Source organism: Pristis pectinata, chromosome 18 (assembly GCF_009764475.1).
Source record: "Pristis pectinata isolate sPriPec2 chromosome 18, sPriPec2.1.pri, whole genome shotgun sequence".
In the NCBI taxonomy this organism is placed as follows: domain Eukaryota; kingdom Metazoa; phylum Chordata; class Chondrichthyes; order Rhinopristiformes; family Pristidae; genus Pristis; species Pristis pectinata.
In genome coordinates, this window is record NC_067422.1 from 3809482 (window position 1) to 3831076 (window position 21595).

The 21595-nt window shown below is 38.4% G+C and overlaps 1 protein-coding gene across 2 annotated transcripts in view; it reads right to left on the reverse strand.

The window, feature by feature from the left end:
* Positions 1-172: 172 nt before the first annotated feature.
* The window catches only part of tex2 (testis expressed 2), a 78500-nt gene continuing 57077 nt past the window's right edge, over positions 173-21595 (reverse strand). The window contains exons 8-12 of one of the 2 annotated variants that reach the window (XM_052032796.1): positions 18298-18430; positions 6696-6815; positions 5449-5658; positions 3533-3653; positions 173-2627 (exon numbers count right to left, since the gene is read on the reverse strand). In XM_052032796.1, the coding sequence (XP_051888756.1) occupies positions 2502-2627; positions 3533-3653; positions 5449-5658; positions 6696-6815; positions 18298-18430 (710 nt within the window). In that variant the 3' untranslated portion in view covers positions 173-2501. Of the gene's footprint in view, positions 2628-3532; positions 3654-5448; positions 5659-6695; positions 6822-18297; positions 18431-21595 lie in introns of both variants that reach the window. The other variant, XM_052032797.1, reaches the window with a different exon arrangement.

Genomic DNA, 21595 nt, shown 5'->3' on the forward strand with positions numbered 1-21595 from the left:
TACATACAACATTCAAGTATTTGGGAGAACCACACACTGGGGAATGAACTTGCAGGTATAATAGGGCTGAAAACCTTGGAATTAATTGAATTGGAAGTGTGCTGTAGGGTCTTTCTGGATCACCAAAATAATCCCATGTTATACAAGTGCAGTTGCAACAGAAACAAATCAGTTAGCTAGAATGAAGAATTTATTAAATAAAACATAGCAAGCCAGTCCTTCACAATGTTAATTTGATTATGTGAAGTACAATGACAGTTTAATAAGAATCTTTATTTAATTTCGATGCATAGTGCATTTAGTCCGTGGACTCATAATTCATTATTGCACACTGAATTCAGACCACCCAAATGGCCCAACTACAACAAGACATGCAGAAATTTTCATTTGGCAGGCAAATATTGCCTACAAAAGGTAAATAGAGCAAAGCAAGAATGTGGGTTAAGACTGGAACACAGTAAAATTGTGTAGTTACTGTATCCCTGGCATTAGAAACAAAGCAATATTGTATCTGCAGGTCTAAATTAAAACAAATGTACAAAATTAAAAATACAATTTTATACACATCTTAAAATATATTACTTAGTTTTAATTAAACATTCTGCAAATGGTCAAGTTTCTCAAAGTAACTTCATCTTTAAAGATGATTTGCCAAATCCTTCACTTGGTGGATTCTTCATTATTTGCACTTCATGTAGTGAATGGCAATTTACACATGTGGAACATCTGCTATTGGGATAACATACAGCTCAAGAAATTCATAAAGAAACAATGCAGTATAATCAAAACAAATTATAATCACTGGCATAATGGCACTGAAATACAACTAATATTGAAATTTTTGAAGACCTTGTGTAGAAATGTTTCAACCAACAGAGGTTCATGTAAAACTATGAGAAAACATCTGTTCACATGTGGGAGCCAGAGAAATTCTATTTTAAAACTTGACTGGCCTCAAGTCACATTTGCTTCTGTAACATCTTACGGTTTCCTAGAAAAATGCAGTCATTTTCAAATTTGAAGATTTAAATTGAAAGCCTTAGGTTTGGACAAATGGATAACTTTTCTTTCAAACTCCATCAGTACAAAAGCAGCAACAGCTTTTTATCATTTGCTAATTTGGCAAACACTTTCTGGCAGACAGCACCACCCAAGAGTGAACAGTGATACAACTGCAATTGGCTGCTATTAGCTAATGACTAAGCACATGCAACCTTTTGTGAAGCAACAGCCTTCTCCCAATATAATGCTAAGAAAATGGCTGGGAATTTTCTTCTATAAAATCAATTCATAAAACAAAAATGAAGCGGTCCAGCATTACATCACCTGCTCAAATTTGATGGAATTGTTAAATCACCGACTTATATTTAGAAGTGGCTTGACTCTGATCTCAGATATGTCTGCCATGTACTAGAATGTTTCTGGGAAAATTTTCAACAAACTCACCAGCTCATATGTACCTACCAACTATTATACAGTATACTTAACTATATCGATTAAGGGATTACATTTGTGATATGACTACAGGGTTAGAGGTGTATTTCTGCTTTACACATCATGATATTCTAAGGAACGGCTAACAGTTTATAATTCAAAAAATTTAAACTTAAAAAATAACCTATTAATCACAGTGCCTTTCACACAGTGTTTTCCCACGAATACCCACACCAAAGTGGATTATTTCAGGAGCCAGTTGTCAATTGTTGATCACGTGAACTAAAGAGGAAGATATTAAAAGAGCTGAAAAGAGTTGTGTAATTAAATTATCCTGAATTGGGTAATAGGGATATATCAATTTATAGTGTGCATCTGATTAGCACTTCACATTTTATAGACAAATATCAAAGGAATTTCCCACACAATTGATAAACTGTCATCCAGATATAATGGGGGGGGAAATTGATCTTTCTCACAGCTGCATACTTACCAACTGTGTGCAGGGCTGCAGAACCCTTCTGTAAAAGAGGATGCAGTTGCAAATACAATTCTAATGATAATTTCTCATTGCTTTGTGGTGGTTAATGTAAAATTAGCAATTACAGACTGGCTTTGTCATTTTAGTGATGCATTATACTGTACTTTATAAATACTCAATCTCAATAAAGCATTCATGCATCATTTCTGCAGCTGCATCAAGGTTACCTCAGGCAACCATACAATCACATGTCTGGAAATCCTCTCTCAGGCCTATGAGAACCTCACTAAACTGAAGCATTTCATGCCAAAAAGTCATTTACAAGTACAGTTACATATAGTCTCTCTATATACGTTGAGGCTTTTATTTTCTTGGAATGGCCAAGAAATAAACAGGGTATAACAATATAAGCTGTTGACAACACACAGAAAGAAGTCACACACTTAGCAAACTGCACATACTGAGTACAACAGGTCGCAAGTATTCCCGGAAACTATAGTGGCACGAATGGTTCCAAAAGACAGACAGCACAGCTGAAAGCACATGAACAGCAACTTCATAATACTGTAAACAAACGCTCCATACATCACTGTCGCTCAGCAAACTCTGTCCGTGTCTCCCTTGAAGGCCACACTGTGGATGAACGTGGGTCCATGGCTGAATGCATTATTGGAACATACACATCATCCATATTTGGCATAACAAAAATTTTCTGCAAAATTTAATGAAAAATTAACTGCATTAAACATTGGCCATTTAGCTTGTTTGAAATATACAGTGTTGGCAGTTACAGAGTTCTGTTAAAGTCCCACTGCCTGGTGGGGAGTTGCACATCCAGCAAAAAGCACTATTTTTACCTGAGGTGTTGAAAGACTGTATGAAGTCTTGGGATACAGACAAAAATGGTTTTGAATTGAACTCTTATTTGAAGAATACTTTTTTTTAAAAAAGGTGAACATTTATAACCTGTCAAGAATGCTACAAACTCAATTTCATTTTCTCACCTCACCTTTACCTTTCGAATGGTCAACTATGGGACCACTTATATTGCAGCTGAAAGTTAGAACAGAGTCGGCCAGGTGATAAAACCAATGGGTTCTAGGCTAAGAATATACTGAATAGATTTAAAACTACTTTAGTGAACATTATTTAAATCCAACCATAGGTGGTGATAAATATTGGTGAGCTTTGCAGTTAGAGATGGACACAGGCCTAGTCCAAATACTCAATATTCTGCATTATTTTACAACTTTTTTGTTAAGGACCTCCAAACATCTTAGATAATTATTTCCCATGAAGAGAAAGGGAGAAAATGGGACCATTTCAATGAATTAAAACAAAGTAGATTAAATTTATCAAAACCTTTTATAAGTCTCTTTGAGACATTAATTTTCTCCTCTCCCATTGTGCATAGTTCTTTTCAGTCTTTGCCCAATGGCTATTTTGAATTTTAAATGCATTTTAGAAACAATTGGGAGTTATTTACTAGGTGAACTACCTGTGTAAACATTTATAAATATGCTTATTTAAACTGTTATGGATAGAGGAAAGAACAGAGAAAAGGGCAATGTATAAATCGGCAACAAAATCATTTGCTATGCTAAGTAACTTCGTTACCTGGAATTCTTGTTCAAGTTTCTTTTCGATCCAGTCAGTTACATGTGCTATAGTAACCTCACGTTCACCCAACTTGGGACGTGCTTTTAACTCCAGGTGTGGTGGCGTTCGAAAACCATACCTTTAAGCAAGCATTACAAACCTTAGACAACTACTATAACTTTAAAACAAAATTACAAAGCAGTTAGTTTTCAGTTTATACATTTAAAATTCACAAAGGCAATATGGCATAAGCTGAACTTCTGCTAAAATTTTGATATTTCAAGCTGGATAGTCAATAGTTTTGCAAATAAATGAAAAGCCAACAATATTGCACAACGCTGATAGATGCATCCTCCATCACCCATATTTGTGACTCCCTGCCAAACTAATCACTGTAAGCTCTTTCCCCCAAATATGGATAATAAGATTTGTTATGGCAAAGCATTGCTGTAATTACAAACCTGTGATTGATTGCTGATCTCCATCTCTGAGTAATACTGCCACTCCTATCATATGTAGGAGGGACACCATTTCTCATGATTGTCCATTTTATAATTAGAAGCCAACATCTCCTTTGCAAGGAAAATAGAGAATTCCTTGTAATTCTCTAGCTTCCTTTCCCAGATCAACTTTATACATAGCCCAATAATGTTTTCAAATACAGAAAAACAATGATGAATTTAAACATTACAATACCTCTCTAGCATTGTTTACAGGATAAGCAATTTTAGCTAAAAGATTAGATCAGAGAGTTGTCCTCGGAGCAAAGATCTTATGAAGTACAAGATCAGAACCCGTTTTAATGGTTAAATGGAAGGACTTTGGGGACACATTTAAAATTTTGGATAGTGGCTGGGATCTGGAACTCATTGCCTGCAAGAGTGCTGGAAACAAAATCAGTGCATTCAAAAATGAAGTGGATGGGTAATTGAGAAAGAATAATTAACATTGTATGGGGAAAGATGGGGGGGGGGAAAAGAAATCGACCTAGTGAGATTGCTCTTCTAGGAGCAGGCACAGTCAAATGGCTGCCTGTGCTGTAACAATGCGATTCTTGCACTAGGAACTAGCAAAGTGTGCAGAGTCCTGTAATGTTTATGGTAATATGCTCACTGTTATTTATGGTGGGAGGGTATGGCAGGAATCCATGTTTCAATCAGAAACATATCAGCATACTACCATTATTGGCCAACTTCAATATCAGTAACTCTTCTACACTGAGTAGGTGAACCTCTTATTAGTATATTCCTCATTTATGGCTTGTTTTTTTATATTGCAAAGCTGGCATCATTTTGCTGTTTCCTCAACCAACAGTACATGGATAGAAGTGACAAGTTATGGTTTACTGCCACAGGATTCTGGTTGGAAGTCAGTGACTAGTGGTGTTCTGCAGGGATCTGTATTGGGACCTCTGCTGTTTGTGATGTATATAAGTGACTTGGATGAAAACGTCGATGGGTGGGTTAGTAAGTTCGCAGACGACACAAAGATTAATGGCGTGCAGGTGTAGAAGATTGCCTAAAGGATACAGCGGGGTATAGATCAGTTGCAGTGTCTATTATTTTCCTAGTTCCATGAGCTTCAGGTTCTTTAAGCTGCTGCAGTCTTTTAAACATTGCAGTTACACTGCATTCTCCCAGCTTCAAGTGCCAATAATTTCAAAAACTTCAGTCTGTATATGAAATTGGGCTCTATCTCAAGAAAAATGACATTGTGAATGGATGCTGGTAATCAAAGTCCCAAGGAATTTGTGGACAAAAGAAAATTCTAGCCCCATGTGTTTTCATAGATGTTCAGGGATCATTAATATTTTTCACTGTAAAACTGTACATATTATGTCACTCCCGACTCTTAATGATACTGAATGATCAAATGAAACAAAATCCTACAGAATCAGTCAGCTTCATTAAAGTTATAACCAAACCTGCCCTTACCATATTCTGTCAGTAGGTGGTGGTGGAATATTCACAGCTAGTGTTCCTTTGCACTCTTGAACCTCTACTGTTAACAGTAATGGAGTATTTGAGACCTCTTCAATTTTCTTCTTAATAAATTCCGTTTCGGTGGCTTTCTGAAAGTACTTTGACTTTGTAATTTTATCCACAAGTCTCATAATCTTGCTTGGTCGATGTACTCCCATGTATCTGCACATGTAGAAAATGATTTTGTTTTGTTATTGAACATTTTGCATATTCACATTTCATTTACTTCCATGGTAACAAATATTCCTAAGCAACGTCTTCCCATTTATTGAATTATCAGTGTATCCTCAAAAACCTCTTTCCACGGTGCATGCTTAAAGGGCAAAAGAAATGCACTACGAGTGGAAATTGAGGGTGCATGCTAAGTTACAATGCATCTTCAAATGGAGGAGATATCAGTTGTATTACCCCATTATTTATTGCTTCATAAGTAGTCAACATACAGCTAGATTCATGCCTTGCATCTCAGACGAGCAATTCAGCATTTGCAAATGCAGAGTCTGTTGGTTATCCAATGTGGAAACCATTACAAACAACTGTTACAAGGTGCAAGGGCACTTATTTCCGTATTTAGAGTTCTTTCATACAATTATTGAAAAGAAACAGTTTCCATGATCCACATTAAAAAAAGTTATCATTATACAAGAAAGATTGTAATCAGATGCTCAGGGATCCTATTCTATTCCAAACTTGTTTTTGCTATCTGACTGCAGTTAAGATAGAAGTCAAAAATGCTGACAATACTCAGAAGCTTAAGCAGTTTGCCTGAGAGAGAAACTTTTAAATTTCTAATGACCTTTGATTAGAACTTGCAAAGTTTTCCTCCCTGCTGCACCCACCCCCCACCCACCACAGCTTTTCATGTGATGTTTTTCTCCATCCAGCCATGCAATGACAAGCAGAGGAAAGAGGGATTTAACTTTGGGAATGCAGTGTACCAACAAGCAACTAGATGAATAGCACTGTTTGCAATGAGGGCTGCCTAATTTCATCATCATTTAGGAGTGGTTCATAGATCCCAGAGGTGGGGAATAGATGCAAGGAATTCTGTAAATAGGATGTGCTAAACTGTTTTAAAAACTTAAACCCAGAACACTGAAAATCATTTGCTAACACTAATTGGAATAAAGATCAATTGAAAACATATTTAGATTAAGTTACAGCATACTGTTTCAAAATATTGTAGATAATATTCATACCCTTCTGCTGCTGCTGGAAGCATTTTGTCCCCTCCTAACATCTCTTGCGCATCTTCTTCATCTGATGATCCAGCACTTGAGGACTCCTCATCACTATCAGCGAGACAGTAGGCTTTTGGTCTGCTCCTTTTTCAACGGCATTGGAGAAAGGAAAACAAGCTTCTAACAATCATCCTGAACCAAGCATTTTTTTTTAAAGAAATAGTTTAAATCAATTAGAATTATGCAGAAGGAAGCTGAAATTAGCAGTTCAAGATTTATTCCTCCAAAAGTTGAAAGTTGTTTAGATCCCAAGAAGTTCTGCAAAATATACTAGAGCAGATGAAAATTTACAGACGTTGATGCAATCAGGTAAAGCTTCCTTTCACTATCCTTTCTGAATCCAAATAATTTATGAAAGGAAGACAATCTTTCAAGATTTTCACTCCTTCTCCTGTCACACAACTTTTTCTCATTACCATACTCATCCTGAAGTTAGCATTGCACAAGAGGCAATTCCATGAGCAGTATTATTTCAGTAAGTTTTCGAAGTTATATTCCTAATGAAGAAACCAGTAAATGTCAAGATGCATTTGGGTCAAGCCCAACTCTACTCAATTAGCATTCACACATACACTTACAATACTAAGCCCCATCTCTACCACGGCATGCTATGTTATATTTGTTCAAGAGATGTAGTGTTGCTGGGAACGTGAGTAATTATCACCCATCCTTAATTGGCCTTGAACCAAACCAGATTTATCAATAATTTTTTCCACAGTAAATTTATTAACCAAGTGGTTAAGCAAAAGTGGCAGGTTAAGATTCAACCACATTGCCAGTGGCTGGAGTCATATACACAGGCCAGATGGGAACAAAGCAACAAACAATGTGCTGGAGAAACTCGGCGGGTTGAGCAGCATTTGTGGGAGGAAAGAAGTTCTCGATGTTTTGGGACTGATGTAGGGTTTCAACGTGAAACGTCAACAACTCCTTTCCTCCCACAGATGCTGCTCGACCCGCTGAGTTCCTCCAGCACATTGTTTGTTGCTCCAAACTCCAGTATCTGCAGTCTCACGTCTCCAGCGCAAAAACAAAAACAGATTTGCTTACCCATAGGCTATTTGTGTACTAGAGAGGATTTTACAACAATCTGGTGATTCCATGGCTATTACTGACACTATCATTTAATTCCAGATTTATTTAGTTAGATTAATTTGAATTCTTCAGCTGCTGTGGTGGGATATGAAATTTGAACTTGCGTCACTGGAAGACATCCAGGATTGATTACAAGGTAGTAGCTTAATGGACAGATTCAAATGACCTATAAATGAAGTTTGACAGTTTAGTTTTATATCTTAATAATACTTTTTAATCACTCCCAGGTATCCTCGAATTGGGAATCTATTTCAAAGTTCATAAAGGGCATTAAATTCATTTTTGCAGTATAATTTTGCCAAAAGTAGCTCTGTATAGTTCTGTATTTTGCATTATATTTCAGATTTAAAGATTGGCACAGTTATTAATTTTATCTTGCCAATCAGAGGCTGATTACAAGAAATTATAGTTAGTGCACATCTTTCATAAGAATGCAAGCAAGAAGTAGGCTATGGACCTTTTCCATTCAATAGAGATCATGGCTGATCTTTTACCTTACAGCTAACCCACTCCAACCCCACATCTCCTGATTCCCTCAAGAAAAATCTAACCATCTGTCTCCACAGCCCTCTTGGATAGAGTTCCAAATACTCACCTCTCTGGGTGAAAAATATCTTTTCATTGCTGGCATGAATGGCCAACTTCATATTTTGAGACTGTGATCTCTGGTTCCAGCTAGGAAATTATTTTTATTTTTGACTGGACAAGTTGGGCCAAGGGGTCTGTTTCCATGCTGCATAGCTCTATGACTCCTAAATTTTCCCTCACCAAAATCCCCAATCCCCCATCACAATATTTGGTTTAAAACCTTTCAATGGTAAATTCAATGCAGCTTCCTAAAGAAAGGATATTTGAATCATATGAAAGGAAGGACTCTTCCTTTCCTCATATTCTCTTCAACAGATTATCTTAAATTGGAAGGTGCACTGCATGGAAAAATTAGACCAATTACATCATTCAGACCCAGGTCACAAGATGTCTTAGGTGATCTCTTAGCACTCTTAGTGTTTTTAAATATACAGCTCCAACATTTATCCAACTAGTGCTGTGTCCAGCAATGTTCAGTTTATTTGAATTAATTTTCAGGATTTACATTCTTATAACCATGGCAATAAAGATCACATCTGGAGCAGAGATGCACGATGTGACAGAGACTAGCATTTGGGGGAAAAAAAAATAAATGGAGAAAATTTGATATGCATCCTAAAATATTTGATTGGAAAGGGGTCTATCAATACAATAGAGCAGTCAGATTCCTCACTGCAAATTCTATGGCCTCCAAATGCAATATAATGGGAAAATACAAGATTATAGAGGGGTCACTGGGGAGCTGTGCAGCAGAATAGGTAAAATATTATCCTTTTACCTCCAGGGCTCAGAATCCAATTAAGAACAGCTGATGGACTGAGAGACTTCCATGACTGCTAGCTATAATGAAATGAGTATGGTTGGATTCATAGACAATTTAGGATAGGGGAGGCAGCTATTTGGCGCATCATGTTCCTGCCAGTCAAAAAGAGAGATGCTTCTCCCAACCCAATTCATCTTCCAGCACCACCCCTTTGCTCATGAAGATCGTGGCTCTTCAAATATGCATCCAAGTACAGTGGAAACGTGATATGGGTTTCTACCTCTAACACCTCTTCAGGCAGTTAGTTCCAGATCCATACCACCCTGAGTAGATAAAAAGGATTCACATGTTTCCTCTAATACCTCTACTAATTAACTTCAAATCTATGCCTCATAGTTTTGCTAGTTATTCTTTCCAAGCCCTTCAATCGTCACTCCCAAGCTTCCTGCTTTAAAGAAAACCCTAGCCTATCCAACAATCATTTTTCTTGGCTAAAATTTTCTAGCCCTGGCAAGATCCACATACCAGCACCACCCCACTCCCCAGTAGTGCAATTTCATCCTTCTCGTAAATTGGTGGTAAGAAATGTATCCAATACTCACGCTGTGGCCAAACTAATGTTGTATACATCCTAGCATAAGCTCCCTATTCTATGTCTTCTATGTCGCAGCTAGCAAAGGCAAGCATCCTAAATGCTTTTTGACCATCCAATTGGCCTATCCTGCTACCTTTAACATAGAACAGTACAGCAAAGGAACAAGCTCTTCAACCCTGCCCGTGCCAACATGATGCCAACTTAAACCAATCCCATCTGCCAGCAAAGCATCTTTATCCCGACAACCTGTGCCCATCTAAATGCCCCTTGAACGTTGCTATTACACCTGCTTCCTCCACTTACCCTAGCAGTGTGTTCCAGGCACCTACCACTCTTAAACAAAAAAAATGTGCCTCAAATCTCCTATAAACTTTCCCCCTCTCACCTTAAATCCATGCTCTCGAGTATATGACATTTCCAACTTGGGGGTAAAAGACTCTTTACCCAATCTATGCCCTCTTGTAATTATATATATTTCTATCAGGTCATCCTTCAACCTCCGATACTTCAGAGAAAACAACCCAAGTTTGTCCAACCTCTCATTATATATTCTCTAATCCAGGCAATATCCTGATGAACCTCTTTTGCACCCTCCAAAGCCTCTACATCATTCCAGTAATGCACCAGGACTCCACATAATACTCCAAATGTAGCCTAACAAATGTTTTATACAACTGCAATATGACTTCCCAACTTTTATAATGCCTTGACCAATGAAAGCAAGTATGTTGTATGCCACCTTTACCACCCTATCTACTGGTGTTGCCACTTTCAGGAAGCTATGGACGCACCCCAAGAGCCATCTGTACATCAAGCCAAATTCCCTCTGTACATTTAAGAATCCCATTGTACATTCCCTTGCCTTTTTGCACCTTCCCAAATCCATTAGCTCACACAAGTCCGAAATAAATTCATACCCAACTGGCACATCTACATCTTCCTGTAGTCTAAAGCTTTCCTTCTCAAAAAACCACACAGCCAATTTCCTCATCTGCAAGCTTTTTGTTATTACACCCCCTACATTTAGGTTACTATTACACGTCATTCAGCAACAGTTCAAATGGAGAAACCCTTAAATAAAATGCTAATCCACCCTGGGCTACTGCGTTGCTCTACTGATCAATTTGTTTACTGATGTAAAACCAGTAAACTGCCTTAGGAAATATAATTAGTACAAGCATTAGGAAAAACTGCATGCTTACCAAAATGCAAGAACGTAAAGGGGAATCGTCACAGTGAAGAAAAGGAACCAGGGAGAGCCATGTCACAAATATCAATTATATCACATCAAGTGACAGCACAAAACTTTTCTATGTAAATTACATAATTGTACATTCAGAAAATGAGAATGTCTTGGCAAGTAATTTGCTATGACGATGCCCCTTTATTAACACACTGCAGTATAGACATAATTCTCATGCACAAGCAAAGATGAAGTAGCAATGGCTTTCCTCTTTGTATAGGAACACACAATGTTTATTTCCTGAATGGGATGTTGACATATCTACATTCCCACAAGTTACAAAATGGTATATGGATTGTATATTACAATTACCACTCACCAGAATCACACAAATCCACAGATGATTCCGATCAAACACATTATAAATGGAGAAATGAAGAAAAAAAACGTATAAACAGAAGTTAGTGAAAAAAGACCATTATTCAACTGAAATATGCACGCAAATGTGCAAAGGTCTGGTACTTTAGCTTTGAGCAGATGCCTTAAATAAACTCATCTTGTAACACATACATGATAACATTGCTGTAAGCATTGCAGTTCTATTGCACATTAATTAACCCAGGTGCCTTAAAATAAGAATGATACTAGTCTAATCCCTTCCTGCGCTTATAAATGCATATATTACCCATTACTATATTTAGGCAAATTAAGACTTGATAGATATGTTCAGTGGAACATATAATCAAACTCTATATTAAATATAATTCAATAAATATTTAAATTGCTTATGAGAGGCTTAATAATTTACAGAAAGGACAGCAGGAAATGGGGAAAAAAATTGAAGTTAGCATTTTGTCCCATAATCAAAAACATTAAAAGTTACCCTTTTGCCTCTTGGGTACAAGATAATCTATGCAACAAAATGAGGTAATCTCAACCCAGTCTCTAATGGGTACATGCACAAAAATCCCATCAAGTAGAAAGAGTGCCCAAATTGTATCGGCCTCATGAAAGAGAGATCTTTGAGGTGTGGTGCGGGAGATTATACTTGATATGTAAATGTGTTACAGCTACATTGGCCCCACCATTCAAACTAGAAAATCTATGAAAGATCCATTAGTGCAAAGCTGTTAATTGTATCTTTAAACCAAGGCAAATATAGACAAAGCAACCTAACAGTTTTGAAGTGGTTTGCCTGTTAACCAGCAGGATATTTTTAAAGCAAGCTCCATAAAGTTAGCCAGCTGGTCAAATTAACATCTTGATATGAGACTCTCCTATTACTTATCCAGACAATGTTTTACTTTCTCACATTACATTATGGTGGGACCATGTACAAAATGGGAGAATTTGCTTCACTGCAGACTAGGACTCTTATGGATGCACTTGTCATAATTTTCCTAAAAATACAATGAATTGGCATAATATTGAAGTTGCTATTTCTAGGTGATGCAAAGGAAACTTCTGTGATACAAAAAGGACAGTATAGATTTGTTTGGCCAGAAGATCTGTTTCTATGCTGCAAAAATTATCCAAGGTTAATCTAAAGGAAGGATAATAGACACTTAGTGTAAAATTTCTAGAGTGTCCGTCCCAATGTTACAAAAATGTTCCCCCTCCATTATTAAATGATTTGAAAAAGCAAAGTGAAATGTTGTTTCCACTTAAGAAATCAACAGATATTATTTTGACATTTTTTTTTAAAAAAGGGAACAGAAGAGATAGATATAAAACTATAAATGACTGGAACACAGAGCTTTAACTGTCAAGGCATCAGGGATAATTTTAACCTGAAGTCAACATCAATATCAAATGTAGAGTAGACAACCAAATCATGCTCGATCCCTTTCCTCTGGGTGGGCCAGTTTAAAGTGACCCCCTACAGGTAATTTATTGGCTTTTCCATGTGGGCAGAGTGAAAGGAAAGGATGACAGTGGATGTGCAGGGAGGTAGTGGTGGGGAGAAGGAATAAAATCACACCTCATTAACAGTCAATACAATCTTCCCTTTAATGAGAAGGGAATGAGGAAGAATTGATTACATGTGCAATCCTTTTATTTTTTTCCCCCATCTGTGATCTGCCTAGTTGAAAACTTGACAGTGATCAAAAAACATCCCATAAAGATCACCTGAAAGGAACTGAAAAGGGAGAATGTAAAGTTTTATGTACTTTAAGGGAAGATGGGTTGCCAGCTCAAACTCTTCAGTAAGAAAGAATGACAGTTGGAGTTTAATCCAGACAAGTGTGAAATGTTGCACTTTGGGAGGTCAAATGCAATGGGAAAGTATACAGTAAATGGCAGGAGTATTGATATACAGAGGGATCTTGGGGTGCAAGTCCATAGTCCCCTAAAAGTGGCAACACAAGTAGATTGGGTGGTGATGAACGTGTTAGGCATGCTTGCCTTCATCAGTTGCGGAGCTGAGTATAAAAGTTAGGAAGTCATATCGCAGCTGTAGAAAACATAGGTTAGGCCACATTTGGAGAACTGTTTGCCACATCACAGGACGGATGTGGAGGCTTTCCAGAGGATGCAAAAGAGGTTCACCAGTATGTTGCCTGGAATAGAAAGTATTAGCTATAAGAAGTTGGACAAACTTGGATTGTTTTCTCTGGAGCAGAGGCCAAGGGGTGACCAAATAGGTTTATAAGATTATTAGAGGCATAGATAGAATAGATCTTCAAAGTCTTTTTCCCCAGGATAGAAATATCAAATACTAGAGGGCAAAGCTTTAAGGTGAGAGGGGGAAAAGTCTAAAGGAGATGTGCAGGGTAAGTTTTCTCTTCCCACCCGCACCACCCCCCCCCCCCCCCCCCCCCCCCCCCCCCCCCCCCCATCCACAGAGAGTGGTAGGTGCCTAGAATGTGCTGCCAGGGGTTTGGTGGACCAGATATGATACCAACATTTAAGGAGGCATCTAGACAGGCATATGAACATGCAGGGAATGAAAGGACATGGTTCACGCACAGGCGTATGGGTTTAATTTAATTTGACATCATGGCCAGCACAGACAACATGGGCCAAAAGGCCTTTTCCTGTGCTGGACTTTCTATGTTCTATTAATAGCATGAAAATGGAAACAGTAAAGGTGGCGCTGGATTGAATGGTTGTGATGGGATTACACAGATATGAGCTGGCCAACTGACCACCTTTCTTTTTTATATATAATACCTCTGATTTCCTGATTTAGATAGACTATTTTTCACTAACACATCCTGTGGTAAAAAAGTGAAAACTACACTTCTCCAAAAACAACATTCAGGATTTTCCAAACTACTGCAGATTCCAGACCAACTGTTCCATCACAATAAAAAAAAACAGATGGAACACACCCACCCCAACAAGGCTGTAACCATTAGATAGGGTTGAGGTTTATGTACTTTGAGGGAGGGTGGGTTGCTAGCTCAAGCTTTTCTTCAGCAAGTAAATTCAGGATACTGCTCCAGGATGCTCATTCTATATAAACAAAAAAAAACTGCATATGTTGGAAATCTGAAATAAAAATAGAAAAATGCTGTAAATATTCAAAAGCTCAGGCAATATCTGTGAAAAGAGAGTTGATGTTTCAGATTGATGACCTTTCATCAGTCCCAAAAAAAGTTAGAAATGACATGCTTTAAATTTAGAGAAAGGGGTGAAGCACAGAAAGAACAAAAGGCAAGGTCTAGGATAGTGTGGAGATCAGAAAAAGGGTGCAACAAAAGCTATGTGTAGGAGATACACAATTAGGAGATGAGGAATAAAATTTGAAGTTACAAGATGAAGAAAAATGAAATGCTGAAAATGTGAAACACAAAGGCTAGAATGATTGATTTATTCAAAACTGTCCCCAGAAGGTTGCAACATGCCTAGATGGAAGATGAGGCATTGTCCTAATGAAGCTCAATACAAACTCAAGAACAATGTAGGAGGCAAAGACAGGTCAGGGTGGGGGTGGGAGAATTAAAGTGATAGGCAACTGGAAGTTCAGGAACATCTGTGTGAACTGAACGGAGGTTTGCTGCAAGTCAGTCACCCAATCTTTATCTAGTTTCACCAATGTAGCAGAGTCCAAATACACCATACTAAATTGGAATGCAAGTGAATTGCTGTCTTACTGGAAAGTGTACTTGGGTCCATGGAGAGTGGGAAGAAAAATGGCAAAAGAGCAGGTGGTACATCTTCTGTGATCGCAGGTGTTGGAAGAGACAGAAGAATGAAATGCCCTCTAGAGAACGGTCTCTTCCAAATGCTGAAAGGGAAGGGAAGGGGATATGCTTCTGGCAATGGCACTATGGTGTCAGAAATTACAGAGGATGATTCCAAAGTAAGAAAGTGGTTCCAAAGCAGTGAAGGAGTAAATCGTTGTGACACTTCATACATTAAGTATATAATTCACAAAGAGCAAATGGGACACATCTTAGGATTCTGGGGGAATTAAGGAAGGAAATTACAGGGGCTCTGACCATAGTCTTTCGATGCTCCTTGAATATAGAAGTGGTTTCAGAGGACTGGAGAGTGGAAAATATTAGTTTCTTACCCAAAAAATTAAGAATAAACCACATAGCTTCTGGCCAGTTAGTTTACCCTCATTTATGGGAAAGCTCTTAGAATCATTGATCAGGGAAAAGATTAAGAGTCACCTGGAGGGAAATGGATTAAGGCAAGCCAGCCCAGATTTCTTAAGAGCAAATTGAGTTTGACCTTTAAGGATTTTTTAATGAGATAGCGAGTAGAAATGATGAGTGCAAAACAATTGATGTGGTGTATGTGGACTTCCAGAAGGCTTTTGATAAAAGGCCAGATACTGATCTATCAACAAAGTTGAAGAAGATGGTACAAGAGACACCGATTCCATGGGTATGAAATTGGCTAACTTGACAACAAAGGGTCATGGTGAACAGCTGTTTCTTTGGACCGGAGGAAGGCAAATAGTGGTGTTGCCTAGTGATTGTTATTTTAAAACTTCTTTAAAAACTGTACCTACAGCACGGTAACAGGCTCGTCTGGCCCAACGAGTCTGCATTTACCCACTTAAACCCATGATAACCTACCCGTACGTCTTTGGAATGTGGGAGGAAACCAGAGCACCCAGAGGAAACCCACGCAGACACGGGGAGAACGTACAAACTCCTTACAGACAGTGACGGGAATTGAACCCCAATCGCTGGCACTGTAATAGCGTTACGCTAACCGCTACGCTACAGTGCCACCACTTGGAGCCATTTTTGTTTGATTTATATTAACAACCTGGACTTAGGAGAGCAAGCCACAATAGGAACAAGCACTTGAGAGACTGGCACAATGGATTTGCCAGCTGCTACAGGGCTGCAGGCATCTTCTGCCACGTGGGAATTCATTTGCAGCTGCATTCCTGACTTGCAAACTGTTTGGGTTATGGAACAGCTCTCAGGAATGGAACCCTGTCGTAACTCAAGGAGGACCCGAGGTGATAAACTACAGCAGGATACAGACAGGCTAGTGGAATGGCAGATGAAATTTCATGGAGAGATCTGTGAGGTGATGCATTTTGGTTGGAAGAATGAGAGATAAAATAGAAAAAAGATATTGTTCTAAAAGAAGTGCCGATGCAGAGGGACTGGTATGATTGCACAAGTCATTAAAAGTGACAGGGCAGGTTGAGATGATAGTAAATACGGCGTGCCATTATAGGAAGGACATGAAGGCATTAAAGAGGGTCTAGAAAAGATTTACAAGGATTGTTCCTGGTATTAAATACTACAATGAAAAAGATAGTTTAGAGAGATTGTTTTCTTTGAAGAGAAGGATAAGGGGAGATTTGATAGAATCCAGTTATCTACAGGTAAAAGGAGAGGAGAATTAAGAGTGACATGAGGGAAACTTTTTTTATTATTATATACGCAGCAATTGGTTGAAATCTGGAATACACTGCCTGCAGATATGGTGGAGGCAGGTCCTACAAAATGGAATTAGACAAATATATGCAAGGAAAAGTTTGCAAGGCGACAGAGAAGGGGCTGGAACTAGTGATTTTCTCTGGTAAAAATTTGGCACAGACATAATGAGTTGAATGGCTTCCTTCTATGTTGTAACCTATGATGATATAATTCTATGAATATGGATGCTGGTAGGATGTAAAGAGACCATCCATTTCCCGGGAGGAAGAACAATGGAGGAGGAAAAGGAAGACATACAGGTATCATAAGCATTGGTATGATAGGTGGTGGTGTTGGTACAGAGGGAGAAACTGGAAGCAGGCTGGGACAAAGTGTAGTCAAGGTAACTAACAAAGTCTGTGGGCTTGTAGTGGATACCAGTCAGTTTGGGGGAATAGAAGAGTAGGAGATCAACACGTGAAAGTAAAAGCAGGGTGGAAATAGACCACAGAGGTGATAAAATTTTCTGGCCATCATTCCTTCTGTGAAAAAACTCCTTGTAATTTGGACTAACAAGGACTATTCAGAAACAGATTGAGTACGTATGGAAAAGGTCATGGCCTGGAATTTGCAGTAGTGATGACAATGAAACTACCCATTTACCATCATTATTCTGTGAAACGAATGGCAACTTTGGGATCTCCGCACTTGTGTTTTAGCATAGAACTCCCCAGGCTGGCATGAGTCTCTCAGTGCTTCCAAATATTGCACTCATGTCTGACACAGAAATCAGTAAAGCCAAATGAAAAGACATCAACTTGTTTAAAGATTTTGCAAGAGTATTTTTCTACAGCAGAATATTATTTTAAGAAATCAGCTGAAGATAGATGTTAGTTTAAAATTGTTCGACTGTTTATTGATTAAAAGTCCTTGTTTTTTTTTAAACTCTAAATGATTCTAAAAGTTTAAGAATGTTTAAATGTTGCTTCTCTTTCTCGCAGCAATGCAGGGTGAATTTTGCTACAGATCTATCCTTCTCTCAGTTTCTTTTTGATTTTGTTGGGGGATCCAGTTTATGGCTGCACAAAAGCAATGAGTCAAAATGGGATGCCGTAGAAGAACCTTGCAACGTTCCATTTCAATTCTTGCTGGGGGGAGTATGGGGTTGAAGGTTAAGTGAGAGGTGATTTTAAAATCAAGATTGGGAGCAAGCACTGCCAACTCAGCAGGGATCACAAAAATACGATCTAATATTGCCTTTCCTGATATCTTCTCACTTTCTGATAGCACTTGGGAATATAGTCAAAAAAATGTAGTTCTATTCAGAGAAGGGATTGTGCAGAGTATCAATGCCAAATATCTTAAGTCAATTGTTAAAAAAATCTATATTGATATGCAATATGAGAAACAGTTTAATGTATTACCTGTTGCACAATGGACTTGCTCAATCTTATGTAGCAGGAAAAAAAAGTGCATTTTATGCAAAAAAAACTTACCCTTCTTTGCCAATATCGCCTACTTTATATCCTTCTCCCAAGGATTCCTTTCCCAATTTGGTCAGATTCATTTTAGTTTCCAAGGTCATTAAAAATGAACCATTGTAAGAAATCTCCAGATCAATCCACAGTCCTGTAGAAAATAAACTGCAACTGTAACTGTCCACTCTCCAGAGAATCACAGACCTAGCTAATATAAAATCTCTCTCTTCAACAACCTAGAACTTGTATTAGTTAGGTAATAGTTAACAGAGATAAGACACTCAGAATCATAACACACAGGATAGTTACTTGGATCACTGGGCCAGAGAAAACTTGCACCAAATTGCTTTTGCATACTCTTTGCTTGGTGCCTTCTGTTCCCCCCCACCCCCTTCAAGAACTTACCAGATTCTTTTTGTTTTGAAAACCATGACTGAATCTGCTTCCACCACCACTTAGGCAGTGCATTCAGATCATAACTAAATTAAAAACAAAAAAAAAGATTGAAAACATACAGCAAGTCAGGCCATATCTATGGAGAGCATAATCACTCATTCCAAATTTTCCCTTAGATCTTCTTTTGCCTATCTTCTTAAATCTGCCTCCTCTGGCTCATGACATTTACAAATTTACTGCCTAAGCTCCAAGATGTTTAACAAATCACTTCTCAACTACCTCTGCTCCAAATCCTCATTTCTCCAGCTATACAGGGTATTTATAACAGGATGAATGAAGTTCATGTTATTTCTTCATACAAGATAACAATAAAAAAAGTGATATGTTGGAACAGTTTCCACCAAGGCTGACAACAGAAATAGCAACAGAAGCAAGTTTGATCATGTAATTTTGAAGTCAATTTTAAATTTTTCTTGCACACAAATCCTGGTCAATTAGGAAAAAAACTAAAGACAAGACTCCAATGGTTAAATTTTATTCCTACAGGTCAGTGGCCATTATATAAATAGACAAACTTCATCAGCCTAGAGGTTGTTTATCTGTATTGTAATATTTAATTCTGTGATATAACCCAAGTTTTAAACTTTGCAATATGAAGTCACCTTCTTAGGCATTGCTTACGATCAAGGGTAATTTGCTTTCATTCCAAGCCAATGTGGGACACACAGATTTTGCCACAGCTGGGGCCGGTAAGTGAACAGTTTGGGAGGTGGTGCACTCCTTCCTGTTTGCTCTAGGCTTCTGGGTGTGTCCAAGGCATGGACTTGAGTTTCTCAGTTCAAGAACATCCTTGAATCTTTTCTTCTGTTCACTTGGTAACCACCTCCCATGATAACTCAGAATGGAACGACTGTTTCAGGAGACATGAGACTGCAGATGCTGGAATCTGGAGCAACATACAAAGTGCTAGAGGAACTTAGCAGGTCAGGCAGCATCTATGGAGGGAAATGAATCTATGAATGGGAAATGGTTGAGACCCTTCATCGGGACTGAAAGAGGGGAGACAGCCTCTCTTTTAATGGGGGGGGGGGGGGGGGACAAAATGGCACAGGAGAGGGGTGATTTTTTGTGTGCAGCTCCGGAGGGAATCATCAAATATTCCTGTTTGGAACTACTACAGCTGAAATCTGCAGCCTCAGGCACTGCAGTAAGTAATATGGTTTCAACCTATTTAAATGAACTGGTAATCTTAAGAACTGGCACACTCAGAATCCAGACCACCCAGGAAACAAGTGCAGCAGCTGGAAGCTCAGGAGGTCTCCATTGTCTCAGGAAAGGTGGCTGCTGGAAGGACTCCAGGTAAAACTGAAGCACAGGCCCCCAAGGCCACCCCTCCCTACAATCCTCCTGGCTAATGTACAGTCTCTGGAACAGCAGTCTCAACCCAAAACATCGATTTCCCTCCACAGATGCTGCCTGACCTGCTGAGTTCCCCCAGCGCTTTGTGTGTGAGACTGTTTCAGGAGTCTGGTGTCAAACATGTAAATGACAGAGCCCATCCGATAGAGTCACCTAAGTTAATTTGTGCTCAGTACTGGGCTGCTGGCTGAGGAAAAGTCACCAATTTGGTTCACTTATCCTGCCAGTGTATTTGGAGGATTTTACAGTGGCAGCATTGGTGTCAGGTTTGAGATCTTAAAGCACAGTATCAAACATGTGCAAAATCTGAAGAGCTACATTGACAATACAGGGAAAACAGCTGCAGTCATAATGGGCTACAGAATCAGAGTTGCCACAGAAAACGCAAATAGTGATCACAGTTTCACAGTTGCCTCTTGAAACTTTAATTGCAAGAATTAAAGTAATTAGCTTCTAACAAAAAAAGTATCAACAATATTTACAAATAAATTAGGTTCTTACAGGGCTTGACAGGCAGGAGAGGAGCCTAGAACCAGTCTCAGAATAAGAGGTACAGCCATTAAGACTGAGAAGAGAAGAAATTTCTTCTTGCAGAGAGTGGTGAATCTTTGGAATTCTCTACATTGGACACTGTATAGGCTCAGTCATTGACTCATTCAAAACAGATTGATAGATTACTGGATATTGTGTGAATTAAGAGATAAGGGGGCAGTGCGGGAAAGTGGTGGAAAGGTAGAAATGGTAAAAAAGGTAAAAGATCAGTCAATTTTTTTATGAATGCCTCCTATTTCATATGTTCTTATTGAAAAGCAAACACCAATCATGTAACATGAAAAGCCTAGTCAAAAAGATGAATCAAGGAAAGCTAATAGAGGAGGAAAGGATTTAGCAAAGAGAATCCCAGAGTGGAAGTAAAGAATAGGCTGGTTCTTTATTTAATTCCCTCTTGCTTTGTCATTGTGAATAAAATGATCAGATGGCCAAAGTGTACAGTTTGACATCAGGTGGCTCCATTTAGAAAAAAGATTTATGAAGGGCAATCCTGGAATAAGTGTAATCTAGATGTGCAAGAGCTCAAGTAGCAGATCCTGCAGGACATCATTCAGGGAATATTTCTATGCCATGTCCCACACCTAACCATCTTCGACTACTTCATCAGTATCTTTCCTTCCACGACAAAGTCAGAAATAAGGATGTTTGCTGATGATTGCACAGTGTTCAATTTCAATGTTGGGGAGTTAGAAATTGAATATATGCAAAATGCCAAAATTAGAGAAATGGAGAGATTCATTTCACAAATTAGTCTTTCCAGCATATAGATGTATTGATGAGCAGTGGAAAAATCCATTGGTAATTTTTAAACAGTTAAGCAACAGCAGCACATTGGGTCAAAAGGGTGGCTGCTTTGAGAATCAGTTATTACACTGGCACAGGTGGTCATTACAGGAGAATAGTATTTACATTTATGTTAACTGCTCATAAACCAAGTCTAACATTGCCT